At 35.5% G+C, this 19,851-nt stretch overlaps 1 protein-coding gene across 11 annotated transcripts in view; it reads left to right on the top strand.

The window, feature by feature from the left end:
- Window positions 1–19,311, top strand: part of Syncrip (synaptotagmin binding, cytoplasmic RNA interacting protein) — a 33,055-nt gene extending 13,744 nt beyond the window's left edge. For 5 of the 11 annotated variants that reach the window (NM_001047916.3, NM_001395651.1, XM_006243518.5 and 2 more), the window contains 5 exons: window positions 4,623–4,758; window positions 6,338–6,543; window positions 7,053–7,202; window positions 7,627–7,748; window positions 11,792–13,111. In NM_001047916.3, the coding sequence (NP_001041381.1) occupies window positions 4,623–4,758; window positions 6,338–6,543; window positions 7,053–7,202; window positions 7,627–7,748; window positions 11,792–12,383 (1,206 nt within the window). In that variant the 3' untranslated portion in view covers window positions 12,384–13,111. Of the gene's footprint in view, window positions 1–4,622; window positions 4,759–6,337; window positions 6,544–7,052; window positions 7,203–7,626; window positions 7,749–11,791; window positions 13,112–14,357 lie in introns of those variants that run through there. The other 6 variants (NM_001395650.1, NM_001395649.1, XM_063265796.1 and 3 more) reach the window with 6 other exon arrangements.
- Window positions 19,312–19,851: the final 540 nt, after the last annotated feature.

Here is a 19,851-nt window from a genome sequence, read left to right as displayed (position 1 = left end):
TAAGGTCAAGTGAGGGATTACAACGGTAGAAAGAGTTCATATATTTTGAAGAAAAAGATTGTAGTGTGGATGAGAAAATCTGGGTGTGAAATATTTTGATATCCTAGGAAAGAGTCTACAAGGTATAGATAAACCCTTGTCTAACTAATGTAAGTAATGTGTTGTGGCCATCAAGTAAGGTAAGCCTTAGATTTAGCTGTTAAGGTGAAAGACCATGGCAAAGATGTGTATGTGGGTGGATTAATCAGTAGTCTCCTCAATCTCAGTCTGTATTTACCAATATTATATTGTAGATGACACTTTGAAGTGATACTTGAGAGTGCTGACTTCTTGGAGGTAGGTCGTTTTGCTTGCCGTTACTGGTAAAGAATGATTAGTCAGACATAAAGAACAGTGTAAGTCCTGAGCATCATGTGTAGGCATATGAAGAGTTATCACTTGAGTAAGGAAACACCTTTCACTGTACAATTTTTAAGGAGGTAGTTTTTTGTCTCATAACAGAAAACTTTCTAATTAAATGATTTAAAAGAAATAGGCATGTATGTAGTGGCTTTGCTGAGGAGAGTAAGAAAGACTATTTTGAATTACAATTCAAATCTGAGATTGTTAAAATCTATGTGTGTGTTTTGCCTTATGTGTGTGAGTGAGGGACTGTGTGCAGGTGTCTCACTGAGAGACAGGTTTGTCTTTTGTGTGTGAGACAGAGTGCACACGTGCTCATGTGCCATGGTGCTTACAGAGTCACTAGTAGAAGCCCAATCTTAGGGAGATTGAGGTTATCTTTGTTTTGTAGTTAGGTTTGCCAGGCTAGCTGACCAGTTATTTTCCAGGGATTGTCCTATGTTTGCCTTCTGTCTCTGTAGATGTGCTGGCATCACAGTGCTACTGTGTTGACTTTACATGGGTTCTGGGTATGGGAACTCTGGGCCTTATGGTTGAGTGGCAAGCAATTTCCCCTCTGAGCCATCTCCCCACACTGATTAATGGTCAGAATTTTATTCTTGGTCATCTGACTGGCAATTACTGGATTTATAAAGCTTTGTTGAGAACCCATTTTGCTAAATAGGAACATTTTGGTCATCCTTCATTCCATTATGCTCTACTGATTAACCCTAACTGCCTGAAGTGACAGAGTCCCAAAAGTAAGAGCTAGTCATTTTAATTTAGAACTCATAAAATCAGGTTATTTGTACTCTTCCCATTGACTCAGGGTTATTTGCCCCTACTGAGGCATGTATTCTCTGAGCTTTCTCCTTGTCTCCTCTCCTCTCTTCTGTCCTTTGTAAGTCTGTCTGTAAAGCCCATGCTGATCTCCTGCCTCAGCCTTTCAAGTGCTAGAATTACAGGTGTGTATTACAACCCTCAGCTTTTTGTTGAGTCAAATGTGGGTGAAAAAGTAAGTTTTATTTGATAAATCACAAATCATATTTTCAAATCTTTTTTTATCCTATGTTGATACAGGCATAATATAGTTTAGAAGGAAGGACATGGAAGTTTTTGTATTACTTAAAATGACATATTTTTGGTGGCTGAAGCAAGGAAGTATTTGCTACTCTACAGATAAGTGGCTTCTTTTAAAGTTTTTTTCTTTTACTCTTAGACACAGGTTTCACTACATAGCCTTGGCTGTCCCGAAATTAACTCTAGACCAGGCTAGGCTGCCTTCCAGTTCCACCAGAGAGATCTATCTACTCTGCCTCTCGAGTGCTGGAATTGAAGATGTGGGTGGCTACCACACCCAACCCTTACACTTTGTATTGCTATTGCTTCGATGGAACTTTTATTTTGTCTTGCCTTTCCTAGGTTTCTTTTAAGGATTTTGGTTGCTTTCAAAAATAATTAATTTGTTGGTTTAACCAAGAAGTCTTTGTTTTTCTCCATTTTGCTTTTGATACAGGGTCTCATTTCCCTAGAGCTCACTGTGTTGTAGCTCTGGCTGACCTTTAACTCAGAGAGTTCACCTCTGGGATGCTGGAAGTCATAAATGCATGTCACTAAGGCTGTCTATTTGATGATAGATTTATTTTGTGAATATTGGGGAGGAAGCTACATGCTGAAGTACAATATAGATTTTAGCTATTTGAATAATGAGATATTTATAGTTGACAGCTTTGCCCTGCAATACTTGGTTCAAGAAATTTTTTAGTCTAAGCCTTTTGGTCTAAAGGAGAAGATTCAAAGAATGTAAGTGCTATATGAGGAAATAAAGTGTATGGTAAGATTTAGCCTTACTGTAACTGATAAATTCCAGGAGTAGTGTGTTAGAATAGTAGGATGTTTTCCAGCATCTATGACATTCTTCACTCATTATATACCAGGAGCAATATCCCTGCCTCTTAATTGTCCCCTTCAGTTTGTGATAATAATGTCAAATGTCTCCTGGGGGGGGGGAGTGGCAGAGTTACTTCTGTTGAGTATGTTTGGGGATGTCAACATGAAAGGATGGTTTTGTTGACTGTCATAGGACTTGAGAATCACAGAGTGTTTGTGAGAGTTCAGCTTATTGGAAGACCATGACTAGTGGAGTTTCAGGGGAGGTCCCACCTCACCCCTGCTTTTTAAGGCTTAGAGGTTCAAAATTTGTGTCTGAGAAACTCTGTATATAAGATACTCAAAGAAATGGAAGCTAGCCTCTGTTTTGGGATGTATTTGATGTTATCTCTGGGTATACTAAACTAGATTTTAATTTCAACACTAGTTTTTACGTGAATGGGTGTTTGGCCTGCTACGTATTTGAACCATGTGGGTCTGCCATGTATGTTAACTGTCACCTGCAGACCCAGATGAGGACACTGGAGCCCGGAACTGGAGCCATTATGGGTGCTAGAAACATGAGTCCTCTGGAAGAGTAATTAAGTTTCCTTAACTGCTGAGACATCTTTCTAGCTGTAAGACTTTTTTCAATAGGTAAAAATTGTGTTTGGTATGAATATGGAGAATTAGATGTAAACCCGTAATTAGTTTGATAATGAAGGTAGGAAACTGTTCTGAAACTCATGATAAAAAAATGTGAATTTAAATTTGATTATATGGAAGAACAAGATGATAAGGAGTCAGGCCTGAATTATATATAAATTGTAATACCTGATAATACTTGTTTTGAAACAATAGAACTTATATTGATTCTTCCCCCCTACCTGTCAGAGACAGACTTTGTTTTTGTAGACCAGGCTGCTCTTGAATTCCATGCAACTGCCTCAGCCTCCTGAGCGCTGGGATCACAGGTGTTCCCCACCACAGCCATCAAGTGGTTCTTTTTTTTTTTTTTTTTTTTTTTTTTTTGGTTCTTTTTTTTTTCGGAGCTGGGGACCGAACCCAGGGCCTTGCGCTTCCTAGGCAAGCGCCCTACCGCTGAGCCAGATCCCCAGCCCCATCAAGTGGTTCTTTATGTGTAAAGCCATTTGGGAGCTAAATAGATCGTAGTCGAAGTCAAGTGTGTATGAGATTGGTTTAGTCGCTTTTTACATCCTGCTCACTGCCCCTCTCCTGGTAACCTCATCCCACAATCTTTACCCCCATCTCTCCCTCCCCCTCTCCTCTGATCTGGTGGGGGCCTCACTGGGTATCCTCACACCCGCAAACATTAAGTCTTGGGAGCGAGGCTAGGCACATCCTTTCCCACTAAGGCCAGATAAGGCAGCCCAGCTAGAAGAACATCTCCCACATAGAAGCAACAGCTTTTGGGATAGCCCCTGCTCCATTTTTTGGGGGGGGGGTGTTGGGGGAAGTCATGAATACCAGCTGTACATCTGCTGTATAGGAATTTGAGGCATTTTAAATGAAATTCTTATAATTTACTTGACAAACTGGAAACTTCCTACTCTTCCATATATCACCATTCTATAGGATGTGGTTAGGTGAACATTACATGTATTTTCATTGTAGTGTTACAGTTGGGTTGATCTGTGCTCCCTTTTTCTCTCTCTCTGAAAAAGGAGTCATTTCCTTTCTGATTTAATTGTATATGTGGAAAAAATGTAATGGGATTAAGAACAAGGTCAAATTTAGAATAAAAATGAACTCCTTTTTAAACTTTATTTATTTTTTTGTGTGTTCTATTTGAAACTCATTACAAGAGGATGTGGACATGAGAAAAATGTATTTGTTATGGTTACCTTGGAGGGAGGAAACCTGATCATCTTGAATGAGATGTCCTTGAATTTAAACACCTGAATGGAAAAATGATTTTAAGATTAAGATACTGTGAAATCAGTAGTAAAAGATTAAAAAAACTAAACTGGTATTAAAACTATGATTTTTGTTTAGTGTTTAAGGGAAATCTTTGTATTTCAGATTAACATTCTTTCTAAAATAGGAATTACAGTAAAGTGTAGTTGGGTATTCTACAAAAAATTTTGTTGCAACATCTCCATACCTTTCCAGAATGTAATTTGATCATGTCCAAACCTGTTTCTTTTTATGCCACTTTGTGTCTTTCTCTTATGTATCACTAATATCTTTTATATGCTTTACCTATAAGGAAAAATTGAAAATACATGATACAAAGTGTTAAAGTTTTTCTTTTGGGGAAAAAAGTTTTATTGGCATATGATTGATAATCTTTAGAAGTTAATATTATCAAATTAGTAAATTGAAAATGCGGTGTACTTTTTCTCTTTCAGTATAATAATCATGAAATTCGTTCCGGGAAACATATTGGTGTCTGCATCTCAGTTGCCAACAATAGGCTTTTTGTGGGCTCTATTCCTAAGAGTAAAACCAAGGAACAGATTCTTGAAGAATTTAGTAAAGTGACAGGTAAGTTGGATTTAATTGGCGGAAGATACAATTTTTTAGTAATGGAGAAAACTTTTTTTTTTGGGAGTGGGGTGACAGATACTGTTCTGAACACTTAAAAAACTTATTTGTTAACTAAGAATTTTCTCCTCGCCTTGTTATTGAGAGAAGGGAACACTGGGTTGGAGAGATGGCTGGGCATTGAAGAGCACTGGTTACTCTTCCAGAGGACCACAGTTGGATTTCTAAGCCCTACTTGATGGCTCTCAACCCTGTCTTTTGGCCTTTGCAGGCATCAGGCACAGATATATTCAAATAAACATCTATATACACACACTTAAAGAAAAAAAGAAAGTAAGTGCACATAGAGGTTTAGGGGAATAATTTCCTGGCATTTAAGCTGATTTAAGACTGCAGGTTTAGTGTATTTACCTAGCATTGACAAAACCTTATGTTTGATTCCCATCACTGCATAAAGCCAGGTATGGTGTTGAGGCACACCTGTCATTCAAGTGCATGGGAAGAGGAGGCAAGGTAACTGGAAGTTCAAGGTCGTGTTCAAGGGCCCGATTGGTGTATGAGCCCCTATGAAATTTTTAGACAGAAGACAAAATCAGATTTAGGAACATGGTTGGAATTTGAATCTAATCGGAAAAGTTGTTGCAAGTCTCTTGTATTTCTGTTCATTAGGTGTTGTTAATTCTTAGATATTAAGGAGGAATGCGTGCTATATAAGCAGAGATATGTTAATATGGTATCATTGTTTTTGAATTGTTTGTTTGCCTATAGTGTTTAGAAAGTTATTCTGTTAAGTCTTTAGAAACATAGAAAAGTGTTTGGTAGTAGCAATATTATCTGCTGCTTTCCTTTGAAGTAATGCCATTGAGAGTTGAGGGCAGAAAAAGATGGTCTTTTAAATAAATTTTAGAACTGGCAAAATAGTGGAACCTTTATTCAGAAACACATAAAAACCAAGCACTGTGGATGTAGTTTATTGGTAATGTTTTGCTTATGCCGAAGACCTGGATTCTTTTTAATGTGACACTCTTTTAGTGTAATGAATTAGTTTAACCATGTGTGGCAACGTTTGCTGACATTTTTCTAAATTATATGATTTTTATTCCTTTGTATTTAGTGGAATTAAAATGGTCCTTGGGGCTAGATAGAAAACTGTGCTTTTGTTGGCTTAGAATACTTGGGCAGGTTTGATTTGGAAAGATTTGGGGTCTTTTTTTTTTTTCCCCCGGAGCTGGGGACCGAACCCAGGGCGTTGTGCTTGCTAGGCAAGTGCTCTACCGCTGAGCTAAATCCCCAACCCCGATTTGAGGTCTTTTGAAAGTATGTTTTCATTATGTAGTTAAGGTTGGTTTAAAACTCAATGACCTGTTTTAACTTCCTAACTGTTGAGAGTATGGAAAATGCGTATCTTTGATCCTTTCTAATAAAATAATCTAGTTTCTAAAAAAATAATCATCTTTTGTCAAAGTGTCTAGAAAATAAGGTTATTTCTCATTTGTATTTAAATAGTATGTTAGTAAACAAGGTTTTTTCTGTTAAAGTTTTTGCTAATTGTTTTTCTGGAATGTTTGCTTAATTTTAGAGGGTCTCACAGATGTCATTTTATACCACCAACCTGATGACAAGAAAAAAAACAGAGGCTTTTGCTTTCTTGAATATGAAGATCATAAAACAGCTGCCCAGGCAAGGCGTAGGCTAATGAGTGGTAAAGTTAAAGTCTGGGGAAATGTTGGAACTGTTGAATGGGCTGATCCTATTGAAGATCCTGATCCTGAAGTTATGGCAAAGGTAATGATAGTTCAGATGTTTTTGGTGGAGCTAAAAGGAGCATGAGAGAAAACACCAAAAAATTGTATGCATTGTTTTAAGTGATGGTTTCTGATGGTAAAAATGTAGTTTACCAAGTGATTAGAGATCTATACTAAGAAATGTGTGTGCATAGAAAGTGAAAATAGAAATCTCTTCATCGAATTGAGTTTTGTAAGGGACTGTCTTCTACATGGGATGATTTAAGTTTCTGTTAATCTATAGTTTCTTACACGTTTGTAATAAAGTTTTGTAATCCTAGTATATGTGTAGGTTTACTTTAGTTTTAGCTTACAGCACTTTTCAAAGTATAACTTGTTTAATACCTGTTATTTAGGACTTTTTGATTTGACCAGCAATCTCACTCCTTGGTATTTATTAAGAGGAGTTAAAAACTTATGTTCTGATAGTGGTTGTAATTAAAGTTAATAGAGTTGGGTAAAATGCTTTTGGAAATTGAACTCTGGGAATTTGATTTTTTTTTTTTCCAGGTAAAAGTGCTGTTTGTACGCAACCTTGCCAACACTGTAACAGAAGAAATTTTAGAAAAGTCGTTTAGTCAGTTTGGGAAACTGGAACGAGTGAAGAAGCTAAAAGATTATGCTTTCATTCATTTTGATGAGAGAGATGGTGCTGTCAAGGTAAATAAGTGGTAGACACTCTATAGGCATCTAAATTAGACCAGCATTTTTAGTATTAACGTCTGTATGCTTTATAGGTTGGAGGCAAAGTTCAGGTTATGAAATCCATTCAAGGTGGGCAGTGGTGGTGGTTACATGCTTTTAATCCCAGGATTTGGGAGGCAGAGGCACTCTGTGAGTCCAAAGCCAGCAGAAACAATCTACAGAAGCAGTGAGTTCTAGGATGGCCAAGGATACACAAAGGAACTCGGTCTTGAAAAACAAAAAAATCCAATTATGCAAATCTTTCTTTAAAGTAAAAATTGTGAAGAGGATAGAGTCCAATCATTTAATGCTTTCAGAGTTAATGATAAATACTTTTAAAATTTTAAATTATTATTTTGAAAGGCTTTCTTTCACATATATCATTATCATTTTTTTAAAGGCTATGGAAGAAATGAATGGTAAAGACTTGGAGGGAGAAAACATTGAAATTGTTTTTGCTAAGCCACCAGATCAGAAGAGGAAAGAAAGAAAAGCTCAGAGGCAAGCAGCAAAGAATCAAATGTGAGTAAAAATTTTATAATTAACGTAAATTATATATGTTTAATTTTGGTATGTTAATGAAACGTCAAATCTATGAACTACCTACCTGTGAAAAACAATTTGAATAAAGAATTTTTGTAATATAATAATGCCACAGATCTAAATAAGTGTTGCTGCTGAACATATTTGTGACAATTCCAAGCAGCTGATACTTTGATGAAATAAGGAAAGGAAAGGGAAGCAATGTTACTGTATAATGTTCTCTTGAAAATACTATGCATCTTAGTCATGTATGACTTCATAGTTTTTTTTTTTTTAAAGATTTATTTATTTATATGTAAGTACACTCTCCCTGTCTTCAGACACACCAGAAGAGGGCATCAGATCTCATTACAGATGGCTGTGAGCCACCATGTGGTTGCTGGGATTTGAACTCATGACCTCTGAAGAGCAGTCAGTGCTCTTAACCGCTGAGCCATCTCTCCAGCCCGACTTCATAGTTTTGGTAAAAGGATGTAGGGAACAGGCCTGTCTCTTTTTTTTTTTTGTGATTGGGTTTCACTGTTGCACTAGCTGGCCTAGAACTCAAGAGATCTACCTGCTTACCTCCTTAGGGCTGGGATTAAAGGTGTGTCCCATCATGCCTACTTGAGATTTCTTGGAGAGTAGTAGAATATTTAAATCTTTTATTAGATTGTTACCTTTATCGAAGAGATACAGAGACACATTCACAAATACATTGCATATGATAATGAATAGACATTTTGAAATGGGTATAGATTATAATAAATATTAGAACATGACTCAGTGGTTAAAAAATGTTTGCTGAACTTTTATAGGGCCAGAATTGAGTTCCTAACATCCATGTCTGGTATATCATAATCTTCTGGACAACAGTAGATCATTCTGATGCCTATCTCAGTACTTGTATGCATGGACATTGATTGGTGCATACATCCACGAAATTTTTAAAAAGGTCTTAAAAATAGATGTGTGATGAATTGTATTGTTAGGAGACACCTTTGTAAAGGGCCTATAAGAAGGTACTTGTGCATATAAGGAAATAAAGGAGGGCCCATAAGATTGCTCAGTGGGTAAGGGAACTTGCTGTTAAACCTGTTGACTAGAGTTTGGTTGTCCATGTGGTAAAGAGAAAGCTCACTCTTAAAAGCTGTCCTCATGGGGTTGGGGATTTAGCTCAGGTAGAGCACTTGCCTAGCAAGCGCAAGGCCCTGGGTTCGGTCCCCAGCTCCGAAGAAAAGAAAAAGGAAAAAAAAGCTGTCCTCATTCCTCCATATACACATTGGTATTTGTGTGTGCACAAACACAACAAAAATCTTTTTTCTTTAGGAAAAAAATGAACAAAGAAAAGTAGATGTTAGTGAGAAGGCTGTTTTGACCATCAAGCCTGGAGACTTAGTTTAGAACATAAGTCAGCCTTTGGTGCATACTGGGACATGCACCTGGATAATACACGCACATTTTTTCAAGAGTATGGGAAACTTTGCCGAGTCTAGGAGTTGAAGGTTACACTTGACAAATTATTAGGGAGAAAGGTACTTGGCATTTAATAAAGAAGTGGCCACCTTCCAGTTTACAGTTAAATAACCTCCAATCAGATGAGGTATTTTCTGGAAAAAAAGATTTATTATGTATTCAGCATTCTGCCTGCATGTATTCCTGCAGGCCAGAAGAGGGCACCAGATCATAGTATAGATGGTTGTGAGCCACCATGTGTGTGATTGCTGAGAATTGAACTCAGGATCTCTGGAAAAGCAGACAGTGCTTTTAACCTCTGAGCTACACCTCTCCAGTGTGGATCTTAATCTCTTAAATGCTCAGTTGGGATCAAACTGAATGTTTAAGATATACCATTGTGATCTGTAGTTTTTTAAGAGTTAAAGAAGTTTTGGAGGTGGTGGACTATAAGAGTTTTGAGTTTTAATACTTAAACCAGTAAATATCTCTATGCATTGAGAGGTCCATATTTTTTTTAGAAGACAGATAGTTTATTAAAGTGGCATCAGAATATAAGAAATTATTTTAGATTGTGATTACAAAGCTACATTTGTGACTTGATAAAAGCAGTAACATCTGTTTGTAAATCCACATGACAGTTTTGAGTCTGTTAACTACACAGACAGTGGCTTCTCTTCTTTGATTGCTGATGGTTTGGATTTGTATGTGTGTTTTCATTGTAAGACAGTAACATCTCTTGCCTTTTCTAGATAGTGTAGTGCCCAGTCATTTCCCTAGACATTACCATATGTACCCGTTAGTAGGAGTGGGAACAGAATCATTATCATTACATTGATTAGAATTTGGCTTTTGTTCCTTCAGTTCAGAAAAAAGATAATTTACTAGTCATTATGCTAGAATAAAAATCGTACTCTATAAAGGCAGGTGGTGGTGATATACATCTTTAATCCCAGCACTCCAGATAATGAATCAGGTAGACCTTTCTGTGATATCCTAGTCTAAAAACCTATTGTACTGGAAGAGCATTGTTTATGTCCATTGTTGTCCTAGGGAATAGCTGCTCCTTTATGAATGGGGTGTAAACAGGGGAATTATTTTGAGTGTTGGTGAGATGAACTAGCAAATAAGGTGCTTGCTGCCAAGTTTGACAACCTAAGTTCCGTTCTTGAAATGCACATGGTGGAAGGAAAGAGAGAACCATGTCTGTTTCTGTTTTCAAGTTCTACCATGTGAGCTATGGCTGCATGGTCCCTTTTCCCAAAATAAATAAAACGTAAAATTACTTCAAGAAAAAGATTGTTTGCATATTTTGGAACTGTTACTTTTAGATGAATAATATGTGTCTGGGTTTTTGCTCTGTTTTAATTTTTCTGTTTTCATTTTTGAGACAGTGTTTCTTTGTGTTGCCCTGGCTGTCCTGGAACTTGTTCTGTAGATCAGGTTGGCCATAAACTCAAAAAATCAGCTTGCCTCTGCCTCCCATGTTCTGGGATTAAAGGTGTGCACCACCAATGCTCAGTGTGTCTTAAGTTTTAAGTAACAACACCATTAAAAAAAATACTGTTTGTTACAATATACTAGATCATTAAAGAGTTTTATAACATGTTTTTCTTTAAGGATTTTACTTTTTGTTTATATGAGCGTATGTGCACTATGTGCATACAAGGGCCCATGGAGGCCAGAAGAGGGTGTTGGATACCCTGCAACTAGAGTTAGAGACAGTTGTGAGTGCCTTGTGTATGCTGAGGACCCAGTCAGGTCCTTTGCAGGAGAGCAAATATTTTTAACACATCTTTCTAATCCTAATAGGTTGTGCTTTTTTTTTTTTTAATTGTCATTTTGAAAATTTCATTGTTCAAAAAAGCTTTTTCCCCCTCATGAAATATATGCTTTTCTTGGATAAAATCATGAGCAGTGCTTGTGTTTTTGGTTTACCAGACAAACTTAATTGGAAGTCTTCATAAAATTTTGAATAGGATCTTTATTTAAATTGAATATTGAAAATGAAGAAAATGAAGGGGGGAGGGCTTGTTTTAAGGATGCATTTCTTTACATGTAGGTCTCTGGGTTAATACTACTATTTGTACAGTGCTGTAGTTAGTTAACAGTGTCATTGTTAGGGTTGAAGGAGTAAACTGCTTCTAAGTTGACTGAATGTTCACAAAATTTAAGGTCAAGAAAATTCACAATGTCTTTAGTTATTTTGTTGAGAAACTTGCCCATATGTTTATCTTACTTGGCACTTCCATTTTTTTATAGTAAATGAATGGCCTTTGTATATTATTAGAATTGTAATATCGAGGTGTAATTCACATTGACAAACTTGAGAGCCTAACCAGTTTGTAAAAATTGTTAAAGGATTTTATGTACTTGTAAATCCATGAAGAATAGGTTCATTATTGAAGATTTGTGAATTCTTGGGATGTCTGTTAATATCTTGGTTTTCTGATTATTACTTCTAGGAACTTAGAACATGCAAATAATTCTGTATTCGTCAAAAAACAGACTTTGATTGCTGTAATTAATACCTACAAACCAACTCAGTAATTTGATTTATACTCTAATTTTTATCTTTTTTTTAATAGGTATGATGATTACTACTATTATGGTCCACCTCATATGCCCCCTCCAACAAGAGGTCGAGGGCGTGGAGGTAGAGGTGGCTATGGATATCCTCCAGATTATTATGGATACGAAGATTATTATGATTATTATGGTTATGATTACCATAACTATCGTGGTGGATATGAAGATCCATATTATGGTTATGAAGATTTTCAAGTTGGAGCTAGAGGAAGGGGTGGTAGAGGAGCAAGGGGTGCTGCTCCATCCAGAGGTCGCGGGGCTGCTCCTCCCCGTGGTAGAGCCGGTTATTCACAGAGAGGAGGCCCTGGATCAGCAAGAGGCGTTCGTGGTGCGAGAGGAGGTGCCCAACAACAAAGAGGCCGCGGGGTACGTGGTGCAAGGGGTGGCCGCGGTGGAAATGTAGGAGGAAAGCGCAAAGCTGATGGGTACAACCAGCCAGATTCCAAGCGGCGCCAGACCAATAATCAGAACTGGGGCTCCCAACCCATTGCTCAGCAACCGCTCCAAGGTGGTGATCATTCTGGTAACTATGGTTACAAATCTGAAAACGAGGAGTTTTATCAGGATACTTTTGGGCAACAGTGGAAGTAGAACAGGAGGGCATCTGTAAAATTAGAGACTGATAGGTTGATCAGAAATTGGGCCTAAATCTGAACGGGTGCCGCTATAATTTGAGACATCTGGCAAGATTTTCCCTTTATGTATATATTTTAACAACCCGCTTGGACATGAACAAAGTCACACTTCTGCTTCTGGCGAATTGATTTTATTTTTACTTTTAATTTTTTTCCAATAAACGTATTATTAGAAGATATGAAAGAAATAGTTAATGAGTTTGCATTCCTTCTTAAGAATTTGGCTCGGGGTTGGGGATTTAGCTCAGTGGTAGAGCGCTTGCCTAGGAAGCGCAAGGCCCTGGGTTCGGTCCCCAGCTCCGAAAAAAAGAACCAAAAAAAAAATGGCTCATTTGGCTGTTTGTGTGTGTGTATACATATATGCATATGTGTACATATATATATATATATGTATATGTATGTATATACACACAAACACACGTGTCTGGGTAGTATTTAGACTTGGTGTCTTGAAAAGGTAGTTGATTAAAAACTTGAGTATGTCTTTAATATCTTGTATCAGAACAACTATTTGTATGTTACCAACTTAAATTGCTAGAATAAGGTAAATTGGTACACAACTGCTATTTTTAATTTAGAACTTTGACCTAATTGGGTTTTCAAAACCATTTGGCTACTTGTATTATTTATGCTGTTGTTAATTTCAATAAAAAAAATTCACACCTAAATGTATACTTACTAAAACTGTGTTTACAATTCGTTTTTTTACAAAATTTCTGAAAATTGGTTTAAATTATATAGCATGCCAAGGCCAACTAAAGGGTTTTTTGTGCCTTGTTAATTCTTGTGTGGAATATGTCTGCACATTACACAACACTGATTTGTTGCAGTTTTCTGCTTCTGGTTTATAGTGCTATTATACAACATATTTCATGTTCTCAACCAAAATTTATAATTAGTGTGTGTAGTAAGTTTAAGTTGGTAAGTATCTTTATAGTTCTTAACTTTATGATAAATTGTATAACTAAGACTATTATTACAGGTAGTTTCAAAGTGTTGTAGGCTGCACCTGACAGTTGTTTGAAGTTTTTTCTAACTTAATATAAAACTCAAATTGAGTATATTGCCCTCTTGATTATTTTGTGCAGCATGGGACAGCTACGAACTCTTAATATGAATATTGGGAATAATGTGAGTTCTTAACCTAAACAAGTTGAGTTTATATTAAGTCATTGTTCCTTCCCCCTAGTTAAAAGGAAAAGAACCTTTGTATTTAGTAAATACTGAAAGCTTAAATTCCTTCACAGATTGGATTCTATCAGAGTTATAGCTTGGCTATTGATTGCCATTTGTATATGAGACTTATTTTGGTTATGTGATTTATATAATAGCATTGCTGGAAAAAGAACACCATTGGGTGTTATGTGTGCTTGTGTGTGTGTGCATGCAGGAGTGGTGATAGGTGAAAGGTCAAAAGTGAAATTGCAGTCTCTTTAAATTTAGAATTTTATATTTGACAGGCTAATTAAGACAGGTTAAGTGAGTATATTTTAAAAAAAGAATAAACCAATGAAGTCTCAATGTCTAGGTTAAACAACTCTTAGACGTTTGCTTTGAATATATCATTATTCCATGTCTCAAAAATGGGACCCAGTGCAAGTTAATCGGGGAAAAGCCCTTGAGGTATAACTTGCTAGGCTTTCTTTAGTGTTTTAGAAAATAATTTTAAATAAAGTCAGTTTTAAAAATGGGGTTCTTAAGCTTTAGTCAAATACCCCACCCTATCCTCCAAAAAACCCACTAAGATTTAACTGAAAGCAAGTGAGAAAACCCAAGTGAAAGGAAATTCAATTATTCTAAAGGTATCTAATTTGGATAGATTTTATATAAGACTTACGGTTAAAGCTTTATTTTAATGTTATCATTATTTATGTACACATAATTAATTTTAAATGATTTATCTAACTGATTCCTTTTGTTACCTGGCTAGCAGGGAAAAGGGGTCGAGGCCGGTCCTGACCTGTTACAATGAAGACTGACTTGCTATGTGGGATTACACCAGAAGCTTGCAGTGGAGTAATGGTAAGGAAAATCAAGCAACCTTAAATATCTCGGCTGTATAGGAGCATATTCTATTGCAGAAGACCTCCCTGTGAAGATCATGGAATCAAATACGGGACATTGAACTAATACTTGGACTTTGATATGAATTTCTTTAACAATTTTCTCTGCAGTGCAAGTTATTAAACTAAAGCTACTCTATTTTCCAAATGTGTTCCAACAAAAATTCTTCATAACTTCTAGCATGGTATCTTAATAAAGAATAAAGTTCTTCTCTTTAAAAAATCTGCTCTAAGTAGATTTTTCCCCTTTTTTTTTAAATTAAGGATCTCAGCAGTGGTATTCTGGAAATATTCTCTTGAATTTGTGCATTTAAATTTTATTGCAGTGATACAGATACCACTGTTGGTACCCTTAAATTTTTATTTCTGCTCACCAAGGTTAATCATGATTGTCTATATCTTTTTTATAGTAATCACTTTTGAATTGTGTTCAGATGCAGTTTCAGGTGTAATCATCAGAGCTGGTTAGTCAGGCATTCCAGATAGTGGTTCTTTTCAGAACCTTTTTTAAAGGGTTGGTTAACTACCTCAGTAGCAGAGGATTGAACTATACCCTGTCTGTACTGTACATAGAAAATCTTTGTAGATAAAAGCAAGGCTTGTTAAATATGATATGAGGGTAAGATTTTAATATACCAAATGTAACATTCTTAGTTGCCTTTAGTTTCAGAGGCTTGTAAGACTTCCTCATGACCATCATAACAGGCCTTGCTTTTGTCGTATTTTGTGGCTGAAAAAGCAGCCTTGCTTCTTCAGATATTGTAGTTATTTGGATGTATAATAGTTTAGCAAGATGTTACTTTTGTAAGACATCAGATGTTCAAAAAAAGTGCATCCGAACTTGTACTAAATACTGCAGTGTCCCTTTATAAAAAGTCAGACTAAAACTGACAATTGTACAGCAAAGCCTGACATTTGGATATTTTGAAGTTTTTTCATAAATCATAGAAATTAGTATATGGCTGTAGTTTAGCTTTTTAGGTAAAAGGTATGTTTCATTAGTGCATTTGTTACTGCTGATCACTATAAAAACGTGAGTCAGCTTTCCATTTCTTATGCAGGTCATGATAACTTGTAGAATAGAGTACAATCATTTGTGCTATGTTTTTAATTTTCTAAAGCACCTTGATGACAGTGAGTGTTCAGTGGTGAAGCATCCTCTATTGAATCACCCTCAAAAAATTTTTTTGCCAAGTCCTAAGTTGATAGCTTAAAGTCAAAAGTAAAATTACAGTTTAAGTAGGACTTGGTGTAAAGAAATACCTTCTCCCCTTCCCCAAAGGGATACTGCAGTTATATCACATACCCAATAGGCACCACGATGAAGATCAGAGCTTATACCTAATTAAGGTTTTATACACACCAGTTCCCCAGTAAATGCAAATTTAACAAGAAAATTAGACATGTCATATGTTCAAAATGCTCATGGCAAACAATCATTTTGCATTCCTGCAAATAAAATTGTTTTATACTGTAAGCTGGAGGCGAGTGTAACTTATTTTTGTAATAAAGTTTTTATTTTTTTTATGTGTCATTAATATAAATGTGTGTTAGTATAGAAAATCTTCTGGTTTAAAAACTTAGAATTGCACACATTTCAGTATGTTCATTTGTACTTACATAATTCTAGAATAGTGGTTGCCAATAGCCTGTATGTTTCCCATTAATTGGTTTTTTTTTTTTTTTGTTACTTAATAAACCATTTTAGTATGTTGTATGTCAGTTACTGGGATAGCTGGGGCATAGAGTGTAATTTAAAATTTGTCAATAAGTATTCATTGGAATATATGTAAATGTGCCTTGCCGGTTACTGAAACTTACCTACAAAATGAGTATGGGGTGACAAAAATTTGTTCCTGGTGCTTAATGAAACTTTCTTCCACTGATTTTATATATTACCCTGTGCTTTTTAAAAGTACATCTCTCAAATGTATTAGTGTAAGTTTGAGGGCTACAACACAAAACATGTACATTTCATTCTAACATAGTGAGTATACTAGGTCGTGAAAAGTGGGTCAGTTAATTGTAGCCTTCAGCAAAATCAAATCTCAGTGTAATCCTTGGTGCTGGCACTTCCCATGTCCAAGGAGTAAAATGATCCTATATAAGAGGTCATTGCCATGCCTATTGGCACTTAACTGTCATACCATTTTTAACGGACACTGTCAAGGTCTTTTATTTAATTCATGGATTTATTTGTTGGGATGTTAGAACAGGTTTGTTTAACTTAACTGCATTGTTAAAGTTGAAAGATGAACACTTTTGTGAGTTCACAAATGTGTTCTTTAAGAATACATTAAAATATGGAGCTCTGTGGGTTTCTAAGACTTGACTTTTTTTAGTTTGGGGATATGGGACGAAACCTTATGATTCAAAGGAAATTGTGAAGAATTGATGGTTATATTTATGGGGAATGTAAACAGTGGTAATGAAACGTAGACTCAAGTGAATATACTTGACAGTGTTCATTTTAATGACTTTGAATTCAAGCCATTATAATTACTTTTAAAATTAAATATAATTTGCACTGTTCTGATAATGGGTGCAGTTTTTGAGCAATATAATCAGAGCTAAATATGCATGTAGTGATTAGTGATGTGAACAATTAAGTTCTGAGAAGAAATACTAACCGTGGTATTTTCAAACTTAAATTTCTGTAGAAAAATCAGTATCAAACACTTACCAGAAGTCAAGAAAAACAGGCAATGCATATAAACATAATTTTGAATGTTGTGTGGCCTATAAAGCAATAATGCAATTTATATGGAATGTCATGGATATGAGAAATGGAAATGCGAAAATAACTAATCCTTTAGTAAAAATGTCAACATGTTAAAAGGGGGAATGTTAACTAATGTAGGTATTGCGTTTGTGATTTGTTTATGGGTTCTTGGCTTTGACAGCTTCAAAGAATGGACAGACGAGCAGTTAAATTTTGTATATATTGTCAAGGAAAGGCTCTTTAATAGTCAAGTCCCTTCCTTGTGGTAAAAAAAATATATCCTTAAAGAATTCTGATTGTAAAAATTACCTAACCAAAACACACAAGGTTTTGTTTCTGCAGACTACTTGGCAATCAAAAGTGTTCATAAATTTAGTTTATCAGTTCTCAGGAAGTTACTTTATGAGAAAATTGTGTTATTAATATTCTTCCCAAGCATGTTTTTATGCAAGATTTTTAGTCACTGCAACTGAATCATATGTTAAAAAATGGAGAACTGAGTTGTACAAAAGGAATCATATATTCACACTGGCACTTAATACCACGAGAAACTTTTTATTGATTACTGTTAAACTTTTACCGATTGATACATATCTGATTAAACTAAAATATACACATTTTCTCATAGATTAGGAATACCACAAATGGATTGATGGGGTGATCTGGGATATATAATTGTATATAAGATATTTGAAAAGATGTATTTAGTATTAGGACGAACAACAAACTACATGGGAAAATTATCTCTAGTACAGCTTCTTGAAATCACTTGTTCAGAAACAGCAAAACACAATGTCACTATTTCATGGGGAGAACTTAATATAGAAGGGCTTCATGCATTAAGAAAAGGTAGTCAATCCTAGAGTAAATGGTTGCTCAGGTTCCTAAAAAAAAACTCCAATAATACCCTCCATGACTGTTTTCTCCCCACTTATAAATAGAATAAAGAAGAATTCAGTGGTGGGTATAAAGTTAATGAATAAACAGCTTACTTTAACAATACACAAACAGACTTCTTGGGATGTTTTTATGGTGTAGTCTTTACTTAAGTCATCTTACCACTCAGTAGGGCATGCCACTAAAGATGCTAATTATGAACCAAGGCTCACACAAGCATTTTTTAAAAAAAACTGAGCCAATATAGATGGACTTTTGGGGTCTGTCACTTTTTAAAAGTTCTTAAGACATAAACCATATTAGCACCACAGTCTGCCTTCAATAATGTACCTAAAATGTTTTTCAGAACCAGAAGCATTCAGTTGGACAAACTTTTGTAAATGCAAATCAGTATTACTCTGGGTCATATATTAAGTTTTTAATATTAACAGTAGTCTGGTAAATATTTAGAAGTCTGACATTGAGAAACAAAAGCTTGTACCCAAGTAGAATCTAATTAAATTAAATTAGTTTTTAGCTTATGTAAATTCTTTCACATTTATTTATCCATAGAATTTATATTTATTTCATTCCTTTTGTCTCACTGAAAGCTGTCTGCAGGTTCTTTGATTTGGATTAGATGTGTGAAGTACTGTCTTTCGCCAAAAACCTCAAATTTCCTGTTTTTTTCCCAACGCAGTGGGTTTGTGCTTGTTTGGAGATCAGTTCAAAAACTATCTGTACTATCTGTACTGCCTCTGCTGTTAAGATTTTATGTATAGCATAAGGAAGCTAGCTCTGACTATATTTTCCTAAGAATAAAGACCTATTTTTGTAGCATGTCTTAGGATCTCCAGGAGTCCAAGAATTATTGTGAGTGTCCATTTCATCATTTTTCACTCAACAGCTTTTAAAAAGACACTTGGAATCTTTAGAGCTCTATCGTCTTTTGATCATGCAAACATTCAGAGTAACTAGCAAATGGTGAAAACAAATTTTTCAACATTTCTATTTCTGAGCACAAGACTGGGAGATGTATGGAATAAATGTTTTGGGCTGGTCTTCATTGAATTTTGTTTTGGAAATACATGGTTGCATATTCGCTTAGTTGATTTATGAACTCCATGATAATTTGCTTCTCTGGGAACATGCTTCACCATGTAGTGTTCTTCTATTCTCCAGTTTTATTTCTGGCAAATAAAATTTCTTCGAGGATTTCAAAATGAGATTGAAGTACCAAGTAATTCAGGAAAGGGGAAGAAGAAAATGATCTCTTGACAAAATTTGCATTTAGATGACTATGAAGGAGTTTATGTGAATGAACTCTACTCCATTGCATATTAAAGTTAGCAGCCACATGTAGAACCTGTAAGCTAATTCAGGGTTTTCTGGTTCCTAGCTCAGGGTAAAGTTTCTTTTGGAGGTGGTTAGGAAGGAGATGGGAGTGGTTTGAAACACTTTAAAAACCTTAACCATGTTACCTGATTTAAAATCTTTACTTTCGGTCCCAACTAGCCAGATTGATAATTGATTAGTGAGACTATTTCAGAATGGCCATGGAGTTTAAAGTCCACAAACAAGAATTTGAAAGTCCAGATAAATCCCTTTGGAAACCATTTGGAGATTAGTGTCTTTAAATGTTAGAGATTTCTAAGATGTATTTCTGACACAATAAATTTAGTTGTGATAATAGTTACTATACAAGTGAGTTTTATAAGCTTAAGTGACTTAATTTATTATAACTTAAACTTGATATCTGATTT

The sequence above is a fragment of the Rattus norvegicus genome, chromosome 8, assembly GCF_036323735.1.
Source record: "Rattus norvegicus strain BN/NHsdMcwi chromosome 8, GRCr8, whole genome shotgun sequence".
NCBI lineage: Eukaryota > Metazoa > Chordata > Mammalia > Rodentia > Muridae > Rattus > Rattus norvegicus.
This window is presented reverse-complemented; position numbering and strand designations above follow the sequence as displayed.